This window comes from Panthera tigris, chromosome A3, assembly GCF_018350195.1.
Source record: "Panthera tigris isolate Pti1 chromosome A3, P.tigris_Pti1_mat1.1, whole genome shotgun sequence".
Classification (NCBI taxonomy): Eukaryota; Metazoa; Chordata; class Mammalia; order Carnivora; family Felidae; genus Panthera; species Panthera tigris.
In genome coordinates, this window is record NC_056662.1 from 14,369,400 (window position 1) to 14,389,536 (window position 20,137).

At 52.3% G+C, this 20,137-nt stretch overlaps 1 protein-coding gene across 2 annotated transcripts in view; it reads left to right on the plus strand.

Annotated features, from left to right (window-relative positions):
- The window catches only part of SLC13A3 (solute carrier family 13 member 3), a 74,016-nt gene extending 60,729 nt beyond the window's left edge, over positions 1 to 13,287 (plus strand). Inside the window, exons 11-13 of one of the 2 annotated variants that reach the window (XM_042980255.1) lie at positions 5,459 to 5,620; positions 8,803 to 8,940; positions 11,712 to 13,287. In XM_042980255.1, the coding sequence (XP_042836189.1) occupies positions 5,459 to 5,620; positions 8,803 to 8,940; positions 11,712 to 11,888 (477 nt within the window). In that variant the 3' untranslated portion in view covers positions 11,889 to 13,287. Of the gene's footprint in view, positions 1 to 5,458; positions 5,621 to 8,802; positions 8,941 to 11,711 lie in introns of those variants that run through there. The other variant, XM_042980257.1, reaches the window with a different exon arrangement.
- The last annotated feature ends 6,850 nt before the right edge of the window (positions 13,288 to 20,137 follow it).

Sequence of the window (20,137 nt, forward strand, 5' to 3'; positions counted from 1 at the left end):
ACTTCCCAAGAACAGGTTCCGCCTGAAGCGCTTTGCAAATAATGGACTCCTCTAACCTTCATCAGCACCCCTGAAGTAGATGGATTGCTTGTCCCCATTTCAAAGATGAGGGAACCGAGGTAACTGGAGGCTAAATAGCTTGCCTATGTTCATGCACCCGGGAGATTGTTGGAGCCGGGATTTGAACCCCCAGCTCATGATCCTGGAACCCACCCCTGCGTCTCTCCTTGTCCGCCAAGGCATTTAAACCCACAACCGATTAAGGGTTAATCTGAAATTCAGATGAAGGAAACCTGAAATTGCCTCTCAGATTGCTTCCTTTCTTTAAAAAGTTGTTTTTAATGTTTTTATTTATTTTTGAGACAGAGAGAGACAGAGCATGAGCAGGGGAGGGGCAGAGAGAGGGGGAGACACAGAATCCGAAGCAGGCTCCGGGCTCTGAGCTGTCCGCCCAGAGCCCGACGCAGGGCTCGAACCCACGGAGTGTGAGATCATGACCTGAGCCGAAGTCGGACGCCCAACCGACTGAGCCACCCAGGCGCCCCTTGTTTTCTTTCTTTCACTCAATTTTAATTTTCAGTTGCAAACAGTGATGCATAGAAGACATCCGTAGGTTATATGCTAGTAAGAAGCCTCCGCATGAGAATGCAAGTGTCTGGATGGATCCCAATCCCGGCTCTCCCACTCTGCGCTGTGGTGCTTTGGGCAAGTTGCTAAACCTCTCTGGGCGCCGGTTTTCTCATCTATGAATTGGATGGAAGTTCTTCCTCTTCGGGGTTGTAGGACGTGACCCAGAGCAGACGTGTGCGAGAACTCCCCGTGCGTTCTCTCGGAATCCTCATTCCGTGGCCATTGTGGGCGGGGGTCCCAAGGAGCAGACTCCGGGATGGACATGAGTGAACAGGGGCATCAGCTTGGGCCCTCGAGGCGGCCCCCTCTGTGGAAGGGGGAGGAAGGAAGCAGGAGAGGCCGGGGGGCGGTGCCCCACGACGCCCCCGCCAACCCCACAGGGAGCACGGAGCTGAGCTGGCCCTTCAGAGACGCCCCGATTGGTCTGAGGCTGCCGGGTCAGATCCCGGCATCCCTCCATCAGTCTGCGCCGGTGAGCAGCCCCAGGAGTGACTGTGACCTTGGGCAAGACGACTCCCAGGCCCGAGACAGTGCTGGGGCCCCCGGGGCCTCCGGAGTCCGGAGTGCTAATCTGTCACCCACAAGGGTTTCACCAAAGGTCAGCTGAGTGGCCCGCTCAGGTTCTCCTTTTTATGACACGTAGATTTATTTTACTCATTTTTTCCCGACACATAACACGCACGAATACAATAATATAGACTTCAAAAGGAGCAAATGGATGGTTCAGCAAAAGTACTGTCTCCATTTCAGGAATCCTGAGGACCAGAGAGGTTAACTGATCGATCCTAGGTAACACAGCTCGTAGGTAGCATAGCATAGCTGGGATTTGAACTCCTGTCTGTCTTGACTTTTCTCACCACTGCCTCCTCCTGGGGATGTATCAGGGAAGGCTTCCCGGAGGAAGTGGCCTGTTATCCGGGTCCCAAAGAGGCCATGCAGTGCAATGGGAAAAGGCCCGGGCTGTCGAACCAGACTGCCTGGGGCGGGGGCGGGGGGGGGGGGGAGGGGGGGTTGCACGTCTTGTACCTCAGCTGCGTGTTTCAGATTCCTCATCTGTAAAATGGGAATAATAATGGCGCCGTGCCACAGACTTGTGACAGTTATTGGATGAGTCGATGCCCGTGGAGACCTTAGAACGTGGCCGACGCAGTTGGTTATGATGACCGAATGTGGGAGCAAAGGGGGAAATGGCGTGGAGGTTCTTGCCTGAGCAACTTGCCTGAGCAGAGGAGACGGTCCTCTACCCCAGAGGCTCCTCTGAGCTTGGGATGTGGTGGGAAAAGCCCCGCTCTTGGGGGGGGCTGGGCCGCAGGGCCACTGGCCATCTGGGAGGTCAGTCTGGCTCCTGGCCCGGCCCTGGGCGGTCGCCGGGGTTTCTGTTCAACAAGGCCTTTGTGTGGCAGCTGCCCGCTTCCCCCAACCCCGGCTGGTACCATCCCCTGCCCAGGCCCGCGCGGCCTGCCCCAGGCGGGACCAGAGCGCTCATGGCACGTCCCGCTTCTCGGCCCCTGCCCGGTACCCTCGCCAGGCCACAGCCAGGCCTCCCGGGGCTTACAGGTCCTCGGACGGGGTCCAGGGTGAGCCTGGGTGTGTGGACCCCCAAGTGCTGGTTCAGAAGGGCTAGAAGCAGATCCCGGTGCTCGCTTTGAGCTTGAGCAACTCACTTAAACCTGCTCAGTGTCCTCACTACGCTTCTCTCCTGCTGTAAAAACTGCCCATTACTCCCGATATATTCAGACTCTAGTCTGAAGGCTTCCTGGGCCTACACACAAGGCCCAGCATGGCCTGGCCCCTGCCTACCTCCCTGTCGTCGGCCCCTGCCTCTGTCCCCTGATTGGCTCCCCTCCAGTCCCACTGGCCCCTCGATGCTCTTCAGCTACCCTAGACTCATTTGCACCCCTGGACCTTTGCATCTGCTTTCTTTCTGCCTAATGCTCTTCCCTGAGATCTCTGAGTCCTGGCCCTTCAGGTCATTTCCAAGGTCACCAACTCAGAGGCCCTCCCTGGCACCATCTCTAAAGTAGCCTCGCCTATAATCCCTCTCCCTGTTACCACCCCACTTATTTCCTTCCTTATTCCCTTCCCCCAAATTGCCCTGTTCATTTCTCGGTCGGTGTCTCCCTTACTAGAACGTCAGCGCCATGAGGGCAGGGATCATATATGTCTCATTCACTACTGTTCCAGCATCCAGAAGAGTCCCGGTACATAACACGCGCAATAAATATTTGTTGGACGTGACCCGTAAAATGGGCTGTTTTTAGCACTGCCGATATGATGTGTGGAAAGTGCACAGGGCTGATACATACCGGGTGCTAAAGCCAGGGGCACCTTCAGCCCTCGTCCTTGAATTGTGAGTACAGTTTTACCATCTCGTGAGTTGAAAATTGGTCTTCCTCTGGCACCTTTAAGCACATCTCATTTCATCTCCATCCGAATAAACTTATCTACAAACACATTGAGGTTATAGGAGCTTGAGAGTAAGTCAGAGTGGAGCAAACCCTGTAGGCAAGCAGAAATGTGTTTATGCTCCCTATCCCTCATTTTCTGCTGGAGAGTCACCTCGATGATGATGGCCATGGTGATGATGATAATGATGACGGACGACTGACTGGCATTATCATGTCATTGGAGAGGTAGCCTGTTGAAGAAAGTGCTAGAGTCCCAGCTCAAAATTCCAACCCTAGGGCAAATTACTTCACTTACTCAGGCAAGTTACCACCTCTGTGTGCCTCAGTTTCTTCAGTCATAAGATGGAGATAATTATACCACTTACCTCATGGAGCTGTTACGGGGATTAAATGAGCTAATATTAGCCCAGTCTTTGGACGAGTGCCTCGCACAGAGTGAACTCTACATTACGTGCGTGTTGAATTAAAGAAATAGTAATGAATCCTATCCAGGACTTACTATGTAGAGGAACCGTGTTTTGCGCGTCTTTGTCTAATCCTTACCGCCAACTCCTTGAAGAAAGCGAGGGACAGAGATGTTCATCGATCTGCCCAACATCGTACAGCTTGTAAGCAGCACAGTGGTCTGAATGTTCACACGTGTGCAGGAAGCCTTCTCTTTTTCCTATCCCTGGATCAAATTCACTGGTTCTCTTTCCCTAGGAATTATTATACAGAGTTGTATTCGAACCGCTGATCCTGGTGTGTTTTCTGAGGCTCTTAAAGATGGTCAAGCCTCTCCCTTCCCATCCTGCAACATGGCCTCAGGCACCTCTTGACATCTTTGGGGGGCCATAAGGAACACAGTTTGACAACCACCGCACTGGGCAATTTCTGACTGTCTCCCCTTGTGACTCGAAGCTACTAATGACAGCTGGCACGTGTGGGGCCCTCACCAGGTACCCAGGCATTTTCCAACTGCTTTATAGATTAGCTCCTTTTCTCCCAACAGTAACCTTCTGGGACAGGCGCTGTTACACCCTCGTTTACAGATTTAAACAAAATTAAGGCACAGAGAGGTTAAGTTGCTTGCCCGGGACAGCACAGCTAGAAAGGATTAAGGTGGGGAACAAGGTCATTCTGATTCCAGAGCCCTTTCTCCTCATCCTCTGGGTATACAACCTCCAACCTTGCTTGTTGCATGGTTCCCCCTGGAACACCATGGCGCTGTGTGTTTCCAAGGAAACAGAGCTTTGATACCGAAGGGACTGGGAAAGGGCAGGCGAAGCCCTTTGGAGTCCCCAAGAGAACCCAAGGAAGCAGGGGGTTCTGCCGCTGCCCCTGCGGGACCGCCCTCTGACGGCAGAAGCTGAGCCAAGGACCCGTAGGGGCTGCGACCTTGGCCGAAAGCCCACCACCCAGAGGCCCAGCCACTGGGAAGCTTTTGGCTTCTCATTCATCCACGTCATTAATATTCCTCCTCTCCAGCCTCTCTCCCTTAAATCGCGCACACGGCCGCCAGTCTCCTAGGAGTGGCCTCTGGGAAAAACCAGTGGCCCCATTTTTTCCTTGCACGGTTCCCTGGGCCAGGGGAGGGCTGGGACCTTGACTGCCACTCGCCATAATTTCTAGGCTATCAAACAGTGCCGACCGAGGTACAGATGTAAAAGAAGCAAGTTAATTTTACAGTCTCTTCTAGAGAAAAATATCTTTAAGCATTTATGATTCGTTCCTGGAAAGTAACTTTTAAGTCAAATTCTGGGGACAAGTATAGTATAGTATTTTATTTATGTAAATACGTAGGGTGCTTGGGTGGCTCAGTCGGTTAAAGCGTCTGACTTTGGCTCAGGTCATGATCTCTTGGTCTGTGAGTTCAAGCCCTGCATCGGGCTCTGTGCTGACAGCTCAGAGCCTGGAGCCTGTTTGGGATTCTGTGTCCCCCTCTCTCTCTGCCCCTCCCCCACTCATTCTCTCTCCCTCCCTCTCTCTCTCTCAAAAATAAACATAAAAAATTTAAAAAAGTAGTATGCTGTGTTCTAGAATCCATTATGAAATTTTAAGTTCTAGAGAAGCGGTAAATTTTCTTTTTTTTTTTTTTTATACGATTGGTTTAATTTTTTCTCAGCAGGAAAAAAAAGCGGTACATTTTCTATTAACCATAAAAGAAATGTGTAAAGATCCTTTGAAAACACCGAAGCGTGCTGGTCTCAGAGGATACTGGGTTGCGAAAAGGGCTGTGGTAAAGGTTCACTTGATTGAATATCTGAATACCCCTGAGTGGAGTAACTCCTGAAAAAGTCAGCAGAAGAGAGCCTGGAGACCATTCTGTAGCACTGATGGTCACCACTGTGGTCCGTCCTAACGACCTTCCTGGGCCCAGCCCTCGGGGGGTGGCAGCTGGGGCTGGGCCGGCTCTGAACAGAGGCCCCCCGCCCCCGCAGGAGTCGGGGCTATCGGCGTGGATCGGTGGGCAGCTGCACCCCCTAGAGAACGTGCCGCCCCCGCTGGCCGTGCTGCTCATCACTGTCGTCGTGGCCTTCTTCACCGAGTTTGCCAGCAACACGGCCACTATCATCATCTTCCTGCCCGTCCTGGCGGAGCTGGTGAGAGTCCTGGGGGGGGGGGGGGGGGGGAGGAGGGCGCGGAGGGTGGGTGCTCCAGAAATCTCTCCCCTGCCACTTGGGAGCTCCGTGGGGGGCTACAGGTGCCATCGCCCTCTTCTAAACCGCATGAACGTGTTAGACCCTGATTTTTTTTTTAATACTGATTTTTTTCTTTTTTCTTATTTAAAAAAAAAATTTTTTTTAACGTTTATTTATTTTTGAGACAGAGAGAGACAGAGCATGAGCGGGGGAGGGGCAGAGAGAGAGGGAGACACAGAATCCGAAGCAGGCTCCAGGCTCTCAGCCGTCAGCCCAGAGCCCGACGCGGGGCTCGAACTCACGGACCGCGAGATCGTGACCTGAGTTGAAGTCGGACGCTTAACCGACTGAGCCACCCAGGCGCCCCTGATTTTTTTTTTCTTTAAGAAATACACAGAGTAAATATTTTCAAAAGTGCACCCAATTTCTTCCTTCGGAGAGGTTTCTAGGAAGATAGAAATTGTCAAATTTGGATTCAGACGAAGTAGAAAGATCTGAGTAAGGCAAATAACCACAGAAGAAACTCTAATGGTAGGCGCAGTTCTAACCTCCCTCTAGAGAAGGGTTTCTCAGCACTATTGACATTTGGGGCCAAAGAGCTGTCTGTTGTGTGGGGCTGCCCTGGACACGGTAGGACAGTCAGCAGCCCTGGCCGCCGCCTGCTAGGTGCCAGCCAGGAGCTTCCCCTAAATCATGACAATCAAAAACGTCTCCAGACGTTGCCAAGCGTCCCCTGGTCGGGGGTGGGGGACAAAACCATCATCAGTTGAGAACTGCCACCCTAAAAAATCACCAGCCCCGTCCTCAGAGGGTTAGCTGGGTGACAGCTAGCAGAACTTCAAAGGGCAGATCGTTCCCACCTTATTCAAACTATTTCAGAGCACGGAAAGACAGAGAAAGCCATGCAACCCAGGAATAAGGTTGGCAAAACGCAGACGCTGAAACCAAAGGACAGCAGAGCGGTGGGTGGGGGGGCGGGGTGTAGTCACGACTCAATCTCACACGTAAACACAGATGCAAATAGCAAAATAGATCTGGGCGCGAACCAAAAGAACAACGCATCCCCATCGAATAGAGTCTATGTTAGGAATTTCAAAACTGATTAACATTAGAAACGATGGGCTTGGTTCTGTATTTAAATAGATTAGAGAAGACTTTAGCGCAGGATTATCTCAATAGAATCCAAAATTGATCAGATTAAATCAGTGCTGCAACTCCAGGCTTTGTGTGCGAACAGTAAGCGAACCAGGCACGCTTATCTGAGCCACTTTGTTTTTGGCTTTTGTCGGCTTATTTCAATTTGTAAGGGAGTTCGCACTGCATTAGCACACGGAGATGTACTTTATCCTTCTTCAGGGAATAGAGGATATTCTGTTACCAGTGGATGGCAGTGGGTTTATTTCAGATCTTCAGTGATGGACACGTAGGTTTGCTTCCAGCCTTTGCTGTGGTCCAGCAATGCTCGCCGGACCTTTCCCTGTCTGTGCGCCTTTGAGTCCATCTAGATACGTTCCTGGATGAGATCCCTGGATCGGAGAGCTTGTGCGTGTATACTTTTGTTAGAAGTGGGCAAACTGCCCTCCAAAGTGGGCATGCCATTCTCCCTCCCGCCAGTAGTGAGGGGGGGGTCCCCAAACCTTGCCACGTGTGATTGGACTTAATCACACCCTTCACCGGGCTCTGAGGGAGCAGATGATTGGGAGAGATGGGACACTTCAGGGTGATGGGGGGAGGAGAAGCAGGGACCCAGCCAGGTCTGTTGGGGCGACTTTTGCTGGAGAAGACACTGGCAAATCACACAGGCTTCCAAATGTTGCTTGTCATCAAAACCCAAACGTTTTACGTGTCAGGGGACGAATTTAGCACTGAGAAAAGTTATATGCTTTGGGTTATAAAAATTTGCCAGAGGGGCCAAAAATGTCCTATTTTATTTTTTTATTTTTTTTTAATTTTTTTTTTAACGTTTATTTATTTTTGAGACAGAGAGAGACAGAGCATGAACGGGGGAGGGTCAGAGAGGGAGACACAGAATCAGAAGCAGGCTCCAGGCTCTGAGCCATCAGCCCAGAGCCCGACGCGGGGCTCGAACTCACGGACCGTGAGATCGTGACCTGAGCTGAAGTCGGATGTTTAACCAACTGAGCCACCCAGGCGCCCCTAAAAAATGTCCTATTTTAAATACAATAGAGAAGAAACCCACGTGAATTGTAGATGAATATGTCATTTGGGGGAGGTGACGAACCAGTGGCCCACTGAACGAGGTCAACACAGAGACATATTTGATTCACACAATCTTAGAAATCGGGAAATGCTTATCGACAGATGTGTCCTTGAAATCTGGTGAGGCCCCAAGTAAAGGTGTGGACTGTTTGGCCGAGGGAAGGACCAGGCAGGGGACTTGTTACTTTGTTTTACTATTTAAAAAAAAAAAAATTGTAAACATTTATTTATTTATGGGGGGGGGGCAGAGAGAGAATCCCAAGCAGGCCCCACACTGTCAGTGCAGAGCCCGACGTGGGGCTCGAATTCATGAACCTGTGAGATCGTGACCTGAGCCAAAATCAAGAGTCAGACACTCAACCGACTGAGCTGCCCAGGCGCCCCAGGACTTGATATTTTAGAGCCATGGTTCTCTGGACCCACAGCAGCAGCAGGGAACTCATTTCGAATGCAGGCTCTTGGGGCCACCCCAGACCTGCTGAATCAGAAACTCTGGGCAAAGTGGGGCCGCCATGCCGTGTTTTAGCAAGCCCTCCGGGTATGATGCTGCACTCTCAGGCTGGAGAAGGTGTGTTCTAGATAAATCTTCCCAGCCCATCCTCCCCAGTGAACATGCAGTGTGGCCCCAGGATGTCACTAACCTGGGGAATGTCCTCTCCACGTGTCCTTTGATTTGGGTTCTCTTCTTGTCTGTCTCTACTGTTGCCTGTGGATCTGCGTTTCTGGTTCTATCTCTCCTTGTGTCGTCTCCCAACCTGTCTTCTCGTCTGCTGCCACTGTTCTCTGCCAGTCTCCGTCTATGCGTCCCTGTGCGTCTCTTTCCGTGTCTTACCTGTTGTGGCTTTCAACCGTCTCCATCGGTTGTCATCGCTTCTCTCTCTTTCCCTGCCGGGGTCACCGCCCCCGCCCCTGCCTCGGTCCAGGCCATCCGCCTGAGGGTGCATCCCCTCTACTTGATGGTCCCCGGCACAGTCAGCTGCTCCTATGCCTTCATGCTCCCGGTCTCGACGCCCCCCAACTCGATTGCCTTCGCCTCTGGACACTTGTTGGTCAAAGACATGGTAAGTCCTGGCGCATCCCGACAGAGGCCCGAGACTGGGGGTGGACAGCAGGTGCCGGGCGAGACGTCTGGGCGGGACCCCTGGTCCCACTTTACCAAACCCCAGTTTCTGAATAAGTCATTCGGAGCCGGACCAGGGGGATCCGCTTTAACAGACACTCTGGGATGATTCTTGTGCTTGGACAATTTCAGGAAATGGCCTTCGTGATGACTTTCCAGAGTCTGCTCCAGGGACAAGGGACTTCCTCCCCTCTCTGGGCACTGCTCTCTTTTCTTACTTGTTCCTCCGGCTGCTCTGTGCCTGGAATCTTTAGGAGGGAGGAACTGGGGTAGCAGCAGTGGGGAGGCCCGCCGGTGTGTTCCCTCTCCCCTCGCTCCCCTGCTGAACCCTCTCCTCCCTCCCTCCCCTGCCTCCCCTGCTGCTTCCACTGGCTGCCTGGGGCACTCAGGGAATGCAAATCCAAAGCTGGTGTAACTGAAGAGGGTGGTGTTCCCAGTCCTGGCTCTCCAGGCACAGATACCCCAGCAGGAGCTGGGGAGGGAGAGAGAAAGGGGTGGACAAGAGTGAGAGACAGAAAGAGGTCACAGAGCAAACAGAGAGAAGGAGGAGGCTGGTGTGCCTGGAATTGGGAAGATGAGACCAGAGGCCCGGGAGGGGAGGTCGGTGCACAGCATGCAAGGCACAGACTTAGGATATTATTCAGCGCACAGTGGGAGGACTTTCAAGGGATTTAAGCAGGGCAAGGCTGGGTCTGAGAGCCCAGGGGAGGGTCCCACAGGGTCAGCCAAAAGGGTCCTTGGCTTCACGCAGGACAGAAATCAAATGTGAGCCAGAGACAGTGAAAACAGAGTTTACTGAAGAGTATGAGAGACAGAGAATAATGGACAGAGTGTCTGGGAGACCCTCAGAATGGAGAGAAAAATGAGTCTCCTCGTTGCTCGGGGTTTGGGGTTTATACTGGAATAGGGTCTAGGGAACGCGTGTGTTCCTTTAAGAATCCGCTAGGGTCCAATCAAAGAAGAGTCCGGTGAGCCATAGATGTTATTCCATGAATCCCCGAAGGTAAGGGTACGTGTTTGGGATCTGGCCCTTAGGTGTTATCAGGTGTTCGGGGCCTAGGACAAAACAGAGAATGATTCACTTTCTTGCTTCCCCCTCGAGGTGGGAAAAGAGCTTCTTGGCTTATTCAGAGGCAGAATCCGGAACATGAGGATACGGAGCCTGGCAGAAAAACAGCAGAGATGGAGACTTTCTAGAGTGGAGTCCCTTCAGCTGTCCGATGTCACAGGGATGTGGTTTCACTCGTGCCCCTCCGAGATGCCTTTGGCTGCCGGGTGGAGTGGACTGCTGGGGGCTGGGGGCCAGTGTGGAAAGGGAGGCTGCTTAGGGAAGGCAGAAATGGAGATGTGACGCCCATCCTGGGAACAAAGAGACACGAGAGAAATGGAGAGGCTCCGAGAGGTAGAGGCCGGCCAAGAGCACAGAGAGGGACAGAAAGATGCCGAGGGGCACAAGGAGGCACAGAGAGGCGCTGGCTCTGGAGGCTTGGGTCCAGACAGTGATGATGTAGGCAGTTGACGTAACGAATGTGGGACTAAGCAGGCATTTTGAGGCAGGCTCCCAGGAGCGCAGCCCTCCTCCTGGTCGCCCCAAAGCTTAGGCGTGTCCCCTTCCAGTCCTCCAAAGTTGCCAGGGTTTGAAGGTACCCCCAAGAGCAAAGGCAGGATAGCACGACACAGTTCGACATTGTTGCTTGGCATACGCCCTTCACGACTTGATGCCCTTTCCGCGAACCATCCGTGGCAATGTTTACCTAACAATTTTAATCAACTTGCATTTAAAAAAAAACTTAAGAGTATTTGAAAAGAAGAGTTTCCGCTGCAATCTGTACATGGAAAGCTGGTAACGTATGCCACAGAAGGGAAGTCTAAAAATAAACGCAGACCAAAGAAAGCAAAATAATTACTTTTGCTCCGATAGCAATTGCCCTGGAGAAGGTTCTGAACCCCTCCTTGTCAAAGAGGGCCATTGGCGAGGAAGAGAGAGCGTTAAGGGCGTGAGGCGCACCCGAGGGAGACCTTCTCTGCGAGGAAAAGGTCCAAAGGGGGATTGAAAAGGGAGTCACTTGCTTACCGTGCAGTTCACAGCTGGGCAAGGCCAAGATGGGACATCAGAAAACCCCGATGAGAAACAGGGATTTTCAGCCCCAGGTTGGACTGAGTGGCCCAGGAGGTTGGCCCCGGGGAAGAAGCAACCTTGTTCTAGCCACGTGTTCTAGCTTCTTAAAAAGGTCAAAACTTCCATCAGACAAACCTTCGCAACAAGTAAGTATAGCCTTAAGTAGACGTGTAGTGTGTATGTGTGTATGTGTGTGTATGTGTGTGTGCGTGTGTGTTACTGGTCAAACCAGATCATTTGCAAGCTGTGTGACGTGGGTAAGCCAACTTCTCTGAGCCTCAGTTTCCTCTTCTGTAAAGTGGGAATAATAATAATAATCACCTGCGAAGGGTTGCTTTCAGGGTTAAGGGACACATCTGTGTGACAGAGTACCTGACACCTAGAAACCACTCGACGGCTGGGGACGTTTGCAGCTCTTTGAGGGACAGCCCAGGGTCATGTAAAGAGGGGAGGGTTGTGGGCATCCACCGGCCTCGTGTCCTGGAACCATCGCTTCCGGGCTGGGAGACCTTGAGTGAATGACTTCCTTGACTCTGAGTGTGGGTTTTCCCATTCGTACGATGACTCCTTCCTTACTCTGGGCTCCGTTTCAGGTGCGGACCGGCCTCCTGATGAACCTGATGGGCGTCCTGCTGCTCAGCTTGGCCATGAATACTTGGGCACAGACCATCTTCCAGCTGGGCACCTTTCCGGATTGGGCTGACATCCACTCAGCCAACATCACATCACTGCCGTCCGCCTTGCCCAACGACACATTTCGGACCCTTTGAGCCCCGCTCCGGGACTCTCTTTGGGCTGGGCCCTCCCAGAAGGCTTTTGCCATCACCCGCTGCTAGGAAACAAGCTCTCTGAGCTGTTCTGTGGCTAGGATGCAAAGGAGCCTTATTTCAGCAACCTGGAATGGTGTTTGTCTTAAACAGTTGGAAACGGGGGCCACCGAATCGCATGGGCACAACTGACATCCCCCACTGCCTGCTTTAGGTTTCACTCTGGAGAGATCATCTCGCCTTTAGAGCTCGCCTGCCTCACAGAGGCTTTTGGGGCTGCGCTGTGCCAGTCCTTCACAGGCGGTGTGTGTTCTGCTCGGCTGGTGCCCCTCCCGTGCCCGTCGTTTGAATTTTACCGCTGCCAATCCCTGGCAGCTAGGGTTATTTCCAATCCCTGGAGACGGGGGGAGGGACAGATGACTTCCTGAGGAGGTGGAGGCTGTGCAAAGCCTCCCTGCTGCTCCTCTGTGCGCCTGAGCACGCCAGGAGAGTTCTAGAAATCCCAGCTGACGCCTCTACCCACCCTGTTTAGGATTTTCCTGTTTAATCGAGTCAGTTTGACCGTAATTCTGGGGTCAGGCCAAGCCTGGGCCCTAATGTCTCACGAGTGGCCCAAGGTTCTTCCAGCAAGGACTCCCGTCCTTTGAGGGCCTTTGAGGCCATCAGCCCTTCCTCGTTCCAGCAGCTGGTCTTTACCTCCCCACCCACACCCCAGGGGGTAAGCATGTTTAATGAGCCAAGGCCACGTATTTCAGAGATGAGAAAAAAAAAAAAAGTCAGAAGATAGATTGGAGCCTCGTAATAGGCCAGGGTGAAATTTCTCAGGCAGGCAAAATATCGGAACCCTCTTCTCCAGATGGGGTCGAGGGAGACTCCCCTGAGCCAGTGGCTGGCGGGAGCTGTCCTAGAAGATGGGATCCCTCCCTGTTTCCAGCAGAAACGTCTGGGCATCCCCCGTGAACAGCACCGTATTAGGTCCCGTGGGTGCTCAGAAAGTGGAAAGAGCCGCCCAGCGTTAGCCTGGCTCCAAGCAAAGGTGCCAGGAAGGGGTCCAGAAGCCTTATGTCTCCCCTTCCTACGCATCTGAGGGCTGAGGTTCTCTGGGCAGCGTGGGCTGGGAAGGCAGCACCCAGAGACTGAACTCAGTACGGTACGAGTGAGTCACAGATGTTTCCCTGGGAGCAGGAGGGAGAGAGGAGAGGCCTCCAAGTTGGAGAATGCGATGCATCTCTTCCCACGTGAGCACTTTAGTATTTAGCCACAGTTACAGCCCATGGGGGTTGGAGGCTGCTCTCCTGGAGAACAGGGGACGGGAGAAACCCATGGGACCTGTAACCTGATGAATTGTGATTTCGAATCCTGATTGAAAACACTATAAAATAAAGAATGTGAATCAGCAGTGGACCTAGAGGTTATTTGCTTTGTGGACATAAGAAAGTTTTAAAGCTTTAAAGCCACAAACTCCTGAGCTGGGAGTTCCACAGAATTGACCTCCCTGACTTAACTTCCTTATTGCCCTTCCCCCTCCACTCTAACCACATGCTTCAACTGTCCTGCCCCGGGGCCTTTACACATGCTTCCCGCCCCCCCCCCCCCGCCCCGCCCCCCGCCCCTGCCAAGAACACTCTGCTGCCACATATGTGCTTGTTTCCTCACTTTATTCAGGCCTCTGCCCAAATGTCACCTCCCCGGAGAAGCTTCACTAACCATCTAGTCTAAAATCTTGCCCTCATTACTCTCCAGCTCCTTACTCTGCTGTATTTTTCTTCGTCGTGTTTAGTCAAGACACCGTATTGTGTATTTTCTAGAATATCAGCCTATCAGAATACAAACTTTATTTTGTCGAGTGCCGTAACTCGGGTATCTAGAATGGTTTCTGGCACATAATAGGTGCTCAGTAAATATTTGATAAATGAATCTGTACCAAAATTTATGAGCCAGCAATCTCGGCCTCCGATCTGAGGTCTGCTCTGTTCATTTCTTTGTTCACTCCTTCTTCCACTCATTCATTCAACAATATTTATGTAAAACCTGATTATGGGCTCCTTCACTGTCCCCATCCACATGGAACTTACATTCTAGCTAAGGAGACAGGCAGTGGGCAGGTAAACAGATAAAATCACTCTGGGTCACGAGGCAGGGTAAGAAGAAAATGAAACTGGACAATGTGACCAACTGACTCAGAAGCTACTTCGGCCGGGGGTGGTCAGGGAGGACTTCCCTGAGGAGGTGGCATTGGCCTGAGACCAGGAGTCGGCCACGTGCCGATGGAGGCATGGGAGGAAGGTGGGCCGCAGGAGGGGTGCAGAGTCGTTGGAAATACACATGAGACTCGCGTCCGGAATGCAACGGATGTCGGAAAGAGCCATCTGTTTTAGTTAACTGGCTACATTAACAAACCACCCCAAAACCCAGGCCCCAGAACACAGCGGCTTATTGGCTTATGTTTCTGCATTTAGACAGAGATCTGCAGGGACGGTTTCGTCTCTGCTCCAGATGGGGTGTCCAGGGCAACTCAGCGGGGAGTTTAGCTGGACCTTGAATGTCCACGATGACCACGGAGGCTCCGGGGTCGTGTGGCTTCTCCAGGAGTCTAGCCCAGACCTCTGAACCTGACGGTGGGCTTCCCAGAAGGCAAAAGCAGTAGCTACACAGCCCCTTACGGGCCGGGCTCGCGAATCGAAGAACTCAATTCTGCCACGTTCTATTGGTCAAAGCAAGCCAAGGGTTACCTGGTTCAAGGGGAGGGGAACAGGTCCCAGCCTTCATGGGAGGAGTGGTATCCACGTACAGAGAGGGGAAGAGGCTTGGCCGCTGTCTTTGGAAGACGCCTGCCCCGACACCCAGAGCAGGGAGAGATACGGCTGTGCCGCTCTGAAGCAGGGCGTCGAGATGGCCAGAGCTTGGTAAAGAGATGCTCGAACCCATTTGCAATCAGATAAATGCAAGTTCAACCAAGATGCCAATCCCACCAGTGGGAACCAGGAAAGGGAACGATACGCGATAGTGAAACAGAAGGAAACAGACGCCCTCCCGTCCTGCGGGGGAGACGATAACCCCTCACCGGCAGCCTGGCAAGCAACGGGGCAGTAATTAGGGGGAATTTGTTACCTGCGTTCCCTGTGGCCCGGTTTTCCTCCTTCTGGGTTCGTGTCCCGGCGAAATCATCCCACGGTTCCTACGGGGACAATGTAGGAGGATGTTTGGGCACCGCCGTTTGAGGAACCCAGGAGCTGGAGCCCACCTAGATGACCACCATGGGGGTGGCAGTATTTAAGTAAAATACGGGGAAGCACACCGTGGAAAGCACGACAGCCCGCAGAAGTGATGAACAATGGGTACGTGGAAGGACTGGATAGATACGCGCGTATTCTGGTGCAGATATCAAGAAATTAGAGAGTCAGGTGGGCAGAAGAACGGAAGTGGTGATGTCAAATGGAAAACAAGACGAATAAAAGCCACTAGATGAGGGGTTCAATGAGCCACTTTGGACTCCTGGCTCTACATGCGACAAGCTGTGTGACCCTGAGGACGTCCTTTATGCTTGGGGCTTGGGTTTCCTCATCTGAGAGATAAAGAGTGCGTAGTCAGGGTCTTGAAAGGAAATATATAAAGTAGCTAATTTGAGGATAGCTTAGGAACGGGTCTAGTTACAGGGTGTGGGCAGAGGACATGGAAACCATGAGGGGAAGTGCAGATCCTCGGTGGTGGGAGAGGGGTGAGGGAGAGGGGGTGGCTCCTTTACTCCTGGGACACATACAGCCCAAGACGACTCTGAAAGGGGGACACTGCCTCGGATCTTTCTCTTCAGCCACCCTCAGCTCTCCCACTGGCGCTCCCCATGACCAACCCAACTGTATCCGTCGGGGTTCTCCAGAGAAAGCAGAACCAACAGGATGCATATATGTGCATCTATATGTATATCCAGGAAAGAGTCCAAAGGCAATCCGCTGGCAGAATTCCCTCTCGCTCAGGGGAAGGCAGTCTTTTGTTCTACTCAGACCTTCAACTGATTGGACGAGGCCCACCCCATTAGGAGGGGGCAGTCTGATTTACTCAGACTCCATTGATCTAAATATAAATCTCATCCAAAAAGTCCCTCACAGAAACAGCTAGAATAACGTTTGACCAAATAGCCGGATGCTGTGGCCCAGCCACGTGGACACGGAAATCTCACCATCACACCTACGGAAGCCAGAATGCGGGAGGGCCCTCTGAGGCAGCCCATCCAGGTGAAGCTCCAGGGATCAGGGCAGGGAGGAGAGTGGAGACTGTGTCTGGAGGGGTAAACCAAGAAAACACGGCACGGAAGGTTTAGACCAAATCGGAGCTTGTAATCTAGCGGTCCCTGGGTCTGCCTCCAGCCCATAGTCAGGGTCTCTTGCCCCCTCTCGTGAGTTTTAAACTATTAATTGATTGCTAATATTTTAAACTCAGAAAATGTCACGTTAGAACCTAGTTTTGTGCTGCTCTTAGAAAAGAAAGTGTCAGAAGGTCTGGCAACATGGGACCCTATTGCTATCTGGCAACAGTAGTTTGGAGTTGAGTAGTGGTGGTGGGAAAACTCAAGTTGGAGGGTAAACTCTCTTGTTTGCCACAGTCCCCACCCCTCCTTAATGTCTTAGGCTGACTCTCTTCATTGTAATTTTTTTTTAAATTTTTTTAAAAATTATTTATTTATTTTTGAGAGAGAAAGAGAGAGAGTGCGAGTAGAAGAGGAACAGAGAGAGAGAGGGAGACACAAAATCCAAAGCAGGCTCCAGGCTCTGAGCTGTCAGCACAGAGCCCAACACGGTGCCCGAATCCATGGACGGTGAGATCATGACCTGAGCCAAAGTCGGACGCTCAACCGACTGAGCCACCCAGGTGCCCCAAGACTCTCTTCATTTTATTTATTTATTTTTAAATTTTTTGATGTTTATCATTTATTTTTGAGAGAGAGAGAGACAGACTGAGAGTGGGGGAAGGGCAGAGAGAGAGGGAGACACAGAATGTGAAGCAGGCTCCAGGCTCTGAGCTGTCAGCACAGAGCCCGACGCGGGGCTCGAACTCACGGACCATGAGAATGACCTGAGCCAAAAACGGATGCTTAACCAACTGAGCCACCCGCGTGCCCCAAGACTCTCTTCACTTTAAAACACAGATTTTTAGAAGCACCTGGGTGGCTCACTCAGTTAAGTGTCCGACTTCGGGCCAGGTCATGATCTCATGGTTCATGGGTTCAAGCCCTGAGTCGGGCTCACTGCTCTGTCAGCACAGAGCCGAGAGCCTGTTTTGGATTCTGTGTCTCCTTCTGTCTCTCTCTGCCCCTCCCCCACTTGTATTCTCTCTCTCTCTCTCTCTCTCTCTCTCTCTCTCTGTCTCTCTCAAAAATAAACATTTTTTAAAAATTTTAAAAATAAAAACACAGGTTTTTAAAACAGAGTACAAAAAAGGAAGATAATATATCCCCTTAATAAATGTTATACTGATTACATTTCGCGAGGATACTATTTGGGAGACATTAGGTTGAATAAAACATCCGATCAAAGTAAATTTCAGTTTTTTATGTGGCTACTAGAAAATGTCTCATTATATACTCGGCCCACATTCTGTTTCTGTTGGATACTATTATCTGTTTGGTAAGACTTTAGCCGCCTCCCCACATTCTCAGACCGAGGGGGTGGTGGCAACATTCTATGCCCACAGGCTGTACAACTCAACGACTCCCGTGTTCCATGGACTACTGATTCTGACTCTGGACCTGAAGGCTCACCACTTCCTCTTCCTGTTCTGTCTTATGGTTCTGAATCTTCCACCCAGAAATTCCCCCCAACAAAGCTGCTTCTATTTCTGATGATTCAGAAGACACTTCTGGATGTAGGATGTGGAGCCAGGCCAGCTTTACAGAGGCAGAAGTGACTGCCTACATGTGCTGAGAAGAGCCAAAAATATCTTCTGCCCCTTCCCCCGCTGCACCACCGAACTCCCAGATCTTACGTATTCCTCGGAGGCCTTCAGGAAATGGTCAACATGGTCCTTTAACCGATCGGCTGTCCGGTCTCAGCACACAAACTGGGCGAATGCCGGGGTCTTCCGGGATGGCTCCCCTCGGACCAGCACGATGCCCTGAAATTTCCTGTGCGAGGGGGACCCAGGCTAGGGATCCGACTTGTGGGCATCACAGAGGCCTGTATTATCAGTGAGGTCTGAGCAGCCTGGGGCTCACGGAGGCCGAGCTGTCAGCCCAGGTCTGAGAAAGCAGGGCAGGAGTATTTGGCTGTTATGCCCTGGGTGCTTTGCATACATTATTTCATTGAATCCTCAAAGAATCCTAAGAAGTAGGTAGGAGTAGTCTCACGAGAGCAGAGTCCACACAAGTTCAGAGAAGGACAGTTTTCTTGTCCAAGGTCGCACAGCACAGGAAGTGCAAAGCTGGCATTCAAGTGCAGACCGACTACCGTCAGCCCGGGGCCCCTGCAGTTCGGAGGGACCCTCAGACGGCTCCCTACGTCAGCCCCACGGAGGCTTTCTGCAGAGGTTGTGAGTCAAGAGCCCTCTTGCTGGCTTCGGCCCACGGACCTGTTAAGGTTGGTCCGCACAACGGTCTTTTCTTTTTCTTTTTTTAATGCTGGCTTTAAAAACTTGGAGACTTTTACGCCCAAAATGGGAATGACGGGCATCTTCGGAAACATTGGGAAATCTGGTCATGTTGGGCCTTTGTTCAAGGGACCGGAGCAGGGTAGAAGCTGTCCTTTCCGAAAGGGTCTACACGCGGCAGCTCACTTCTGTTTCCGTGTGTTCTGCTCTGCCCCTTAGCTGGCCGGCCTCCGCACGTGCATGTGTTTCCTGCTCCCTGCCTGCTCTGTGCGCTCCATGTTTGGTGCCCGGCCTGAGTCCCTGGAGGGGCTCGTGGTCTGGGAAGGGTGTCAGGCCCTCCGAGGGCCACAGGTGTCTCATTCACTTGTGTGACTATGAGAATGTCACTTCCCCTATCCGGGCCACAGAACAGCCCCCTTCAGACCTGAGCAAGTGGCCGAGGCAACGTGTCCTTATAAAGGAAAATGTGGGGGAGTCTGGAATACGGCTTCACTGGCCCATCCCGTGGGGGTGGAGGCCTGGGGGCGCAGGGGAGGCCTCCCTGGAGGAGGGAGCCTGCTGGCAGTGATGGAGGATAAAGACGCTGAGGGGCGAAGTGTCTGCTTCCGGGCAAGGACTGGCTCTCAGGACAGCCCAGAAGTGTATCTGCCGGACAATGTCTACAGCAGAGCACGTATACAGAGACCTCACACTTATTAAGTGCCTACTGTTTGCACTTTCGGGTGCATCTGAAGGTAACCATGAGTCTTGTGAATCCTTCCCTCCACACCAGCAGAGCAGAGTGGTCGACCAGTAGACTCTGGAGCAGGACCGTTGGGTATAGATCATGGCTCTACCCCTTCCTGGCTGAGTGGCTTGGTTAAGGGAGTTAATTCTTCGGGGCTCGTTTTCTGAACTGAAGAATGAGATAACTTACCAAAAGGGTTGTCGGAAATAAGGACTCAGGGGATTCAAACAGAACTATCGAGGAGCCTGATGCTTAGTAAGTGCTCAGTAAATGTTAACGGTTACTATTGTTGCTCCCTCTTAAGAGGAGGCAACTGAACCAGAGAGATGAGGTCACCTGCTCAAGGTCGCGCAGGTAGGGAGGGACAGAGCTGTGACTTGAAGCCAGGTGCATGTCAGGCTAAAGACAGAAGGCCAGCTGGAGAGGGGACCAGCTGAGTGGGGAGCCACTATGCTTGGAAAAGAGTCTCAGCCAAGGTGCCAGTGTCTCTGGTGGGTTCCCACCACGCAGAGTTGGGGATCGGGTCCTCTTGGGGCACACAGCTGTGGAGGGTGAGGGCAAGGCAAAGCCAAACAGGGCTCAAGTCCTGCTGTTGCCACTGCTGAGCGGTGTGGCTTCTCTGAGCCCCGGTTTCTTCCTGTGCGAGGTGAGAGCAGTTCCACCTTCCTGCTATCCGGATTACAGACATCGCTTGGAAAAGGCTCTTTCCTCCCACACCTCCTACCCACTCCCGCCTGCCAGAAGAGGAGGAAGCAGCTTGCCCGGCCCTCCGGGAGGTGGGCCCAGGCGGGGCGGGACAAGGTGACCAGGAGGGTTTAATTACAGGCCAAAAAGCAGAAGCACCAGGGTCTCCTAAGTTCTGGAGAATGCAGCTCCCCCCACTTCCTCTCCACCTGCCCATCGCTGCCTGAGCCCGCCCGCCCGGATCCACAGCTATTCAGGAAGC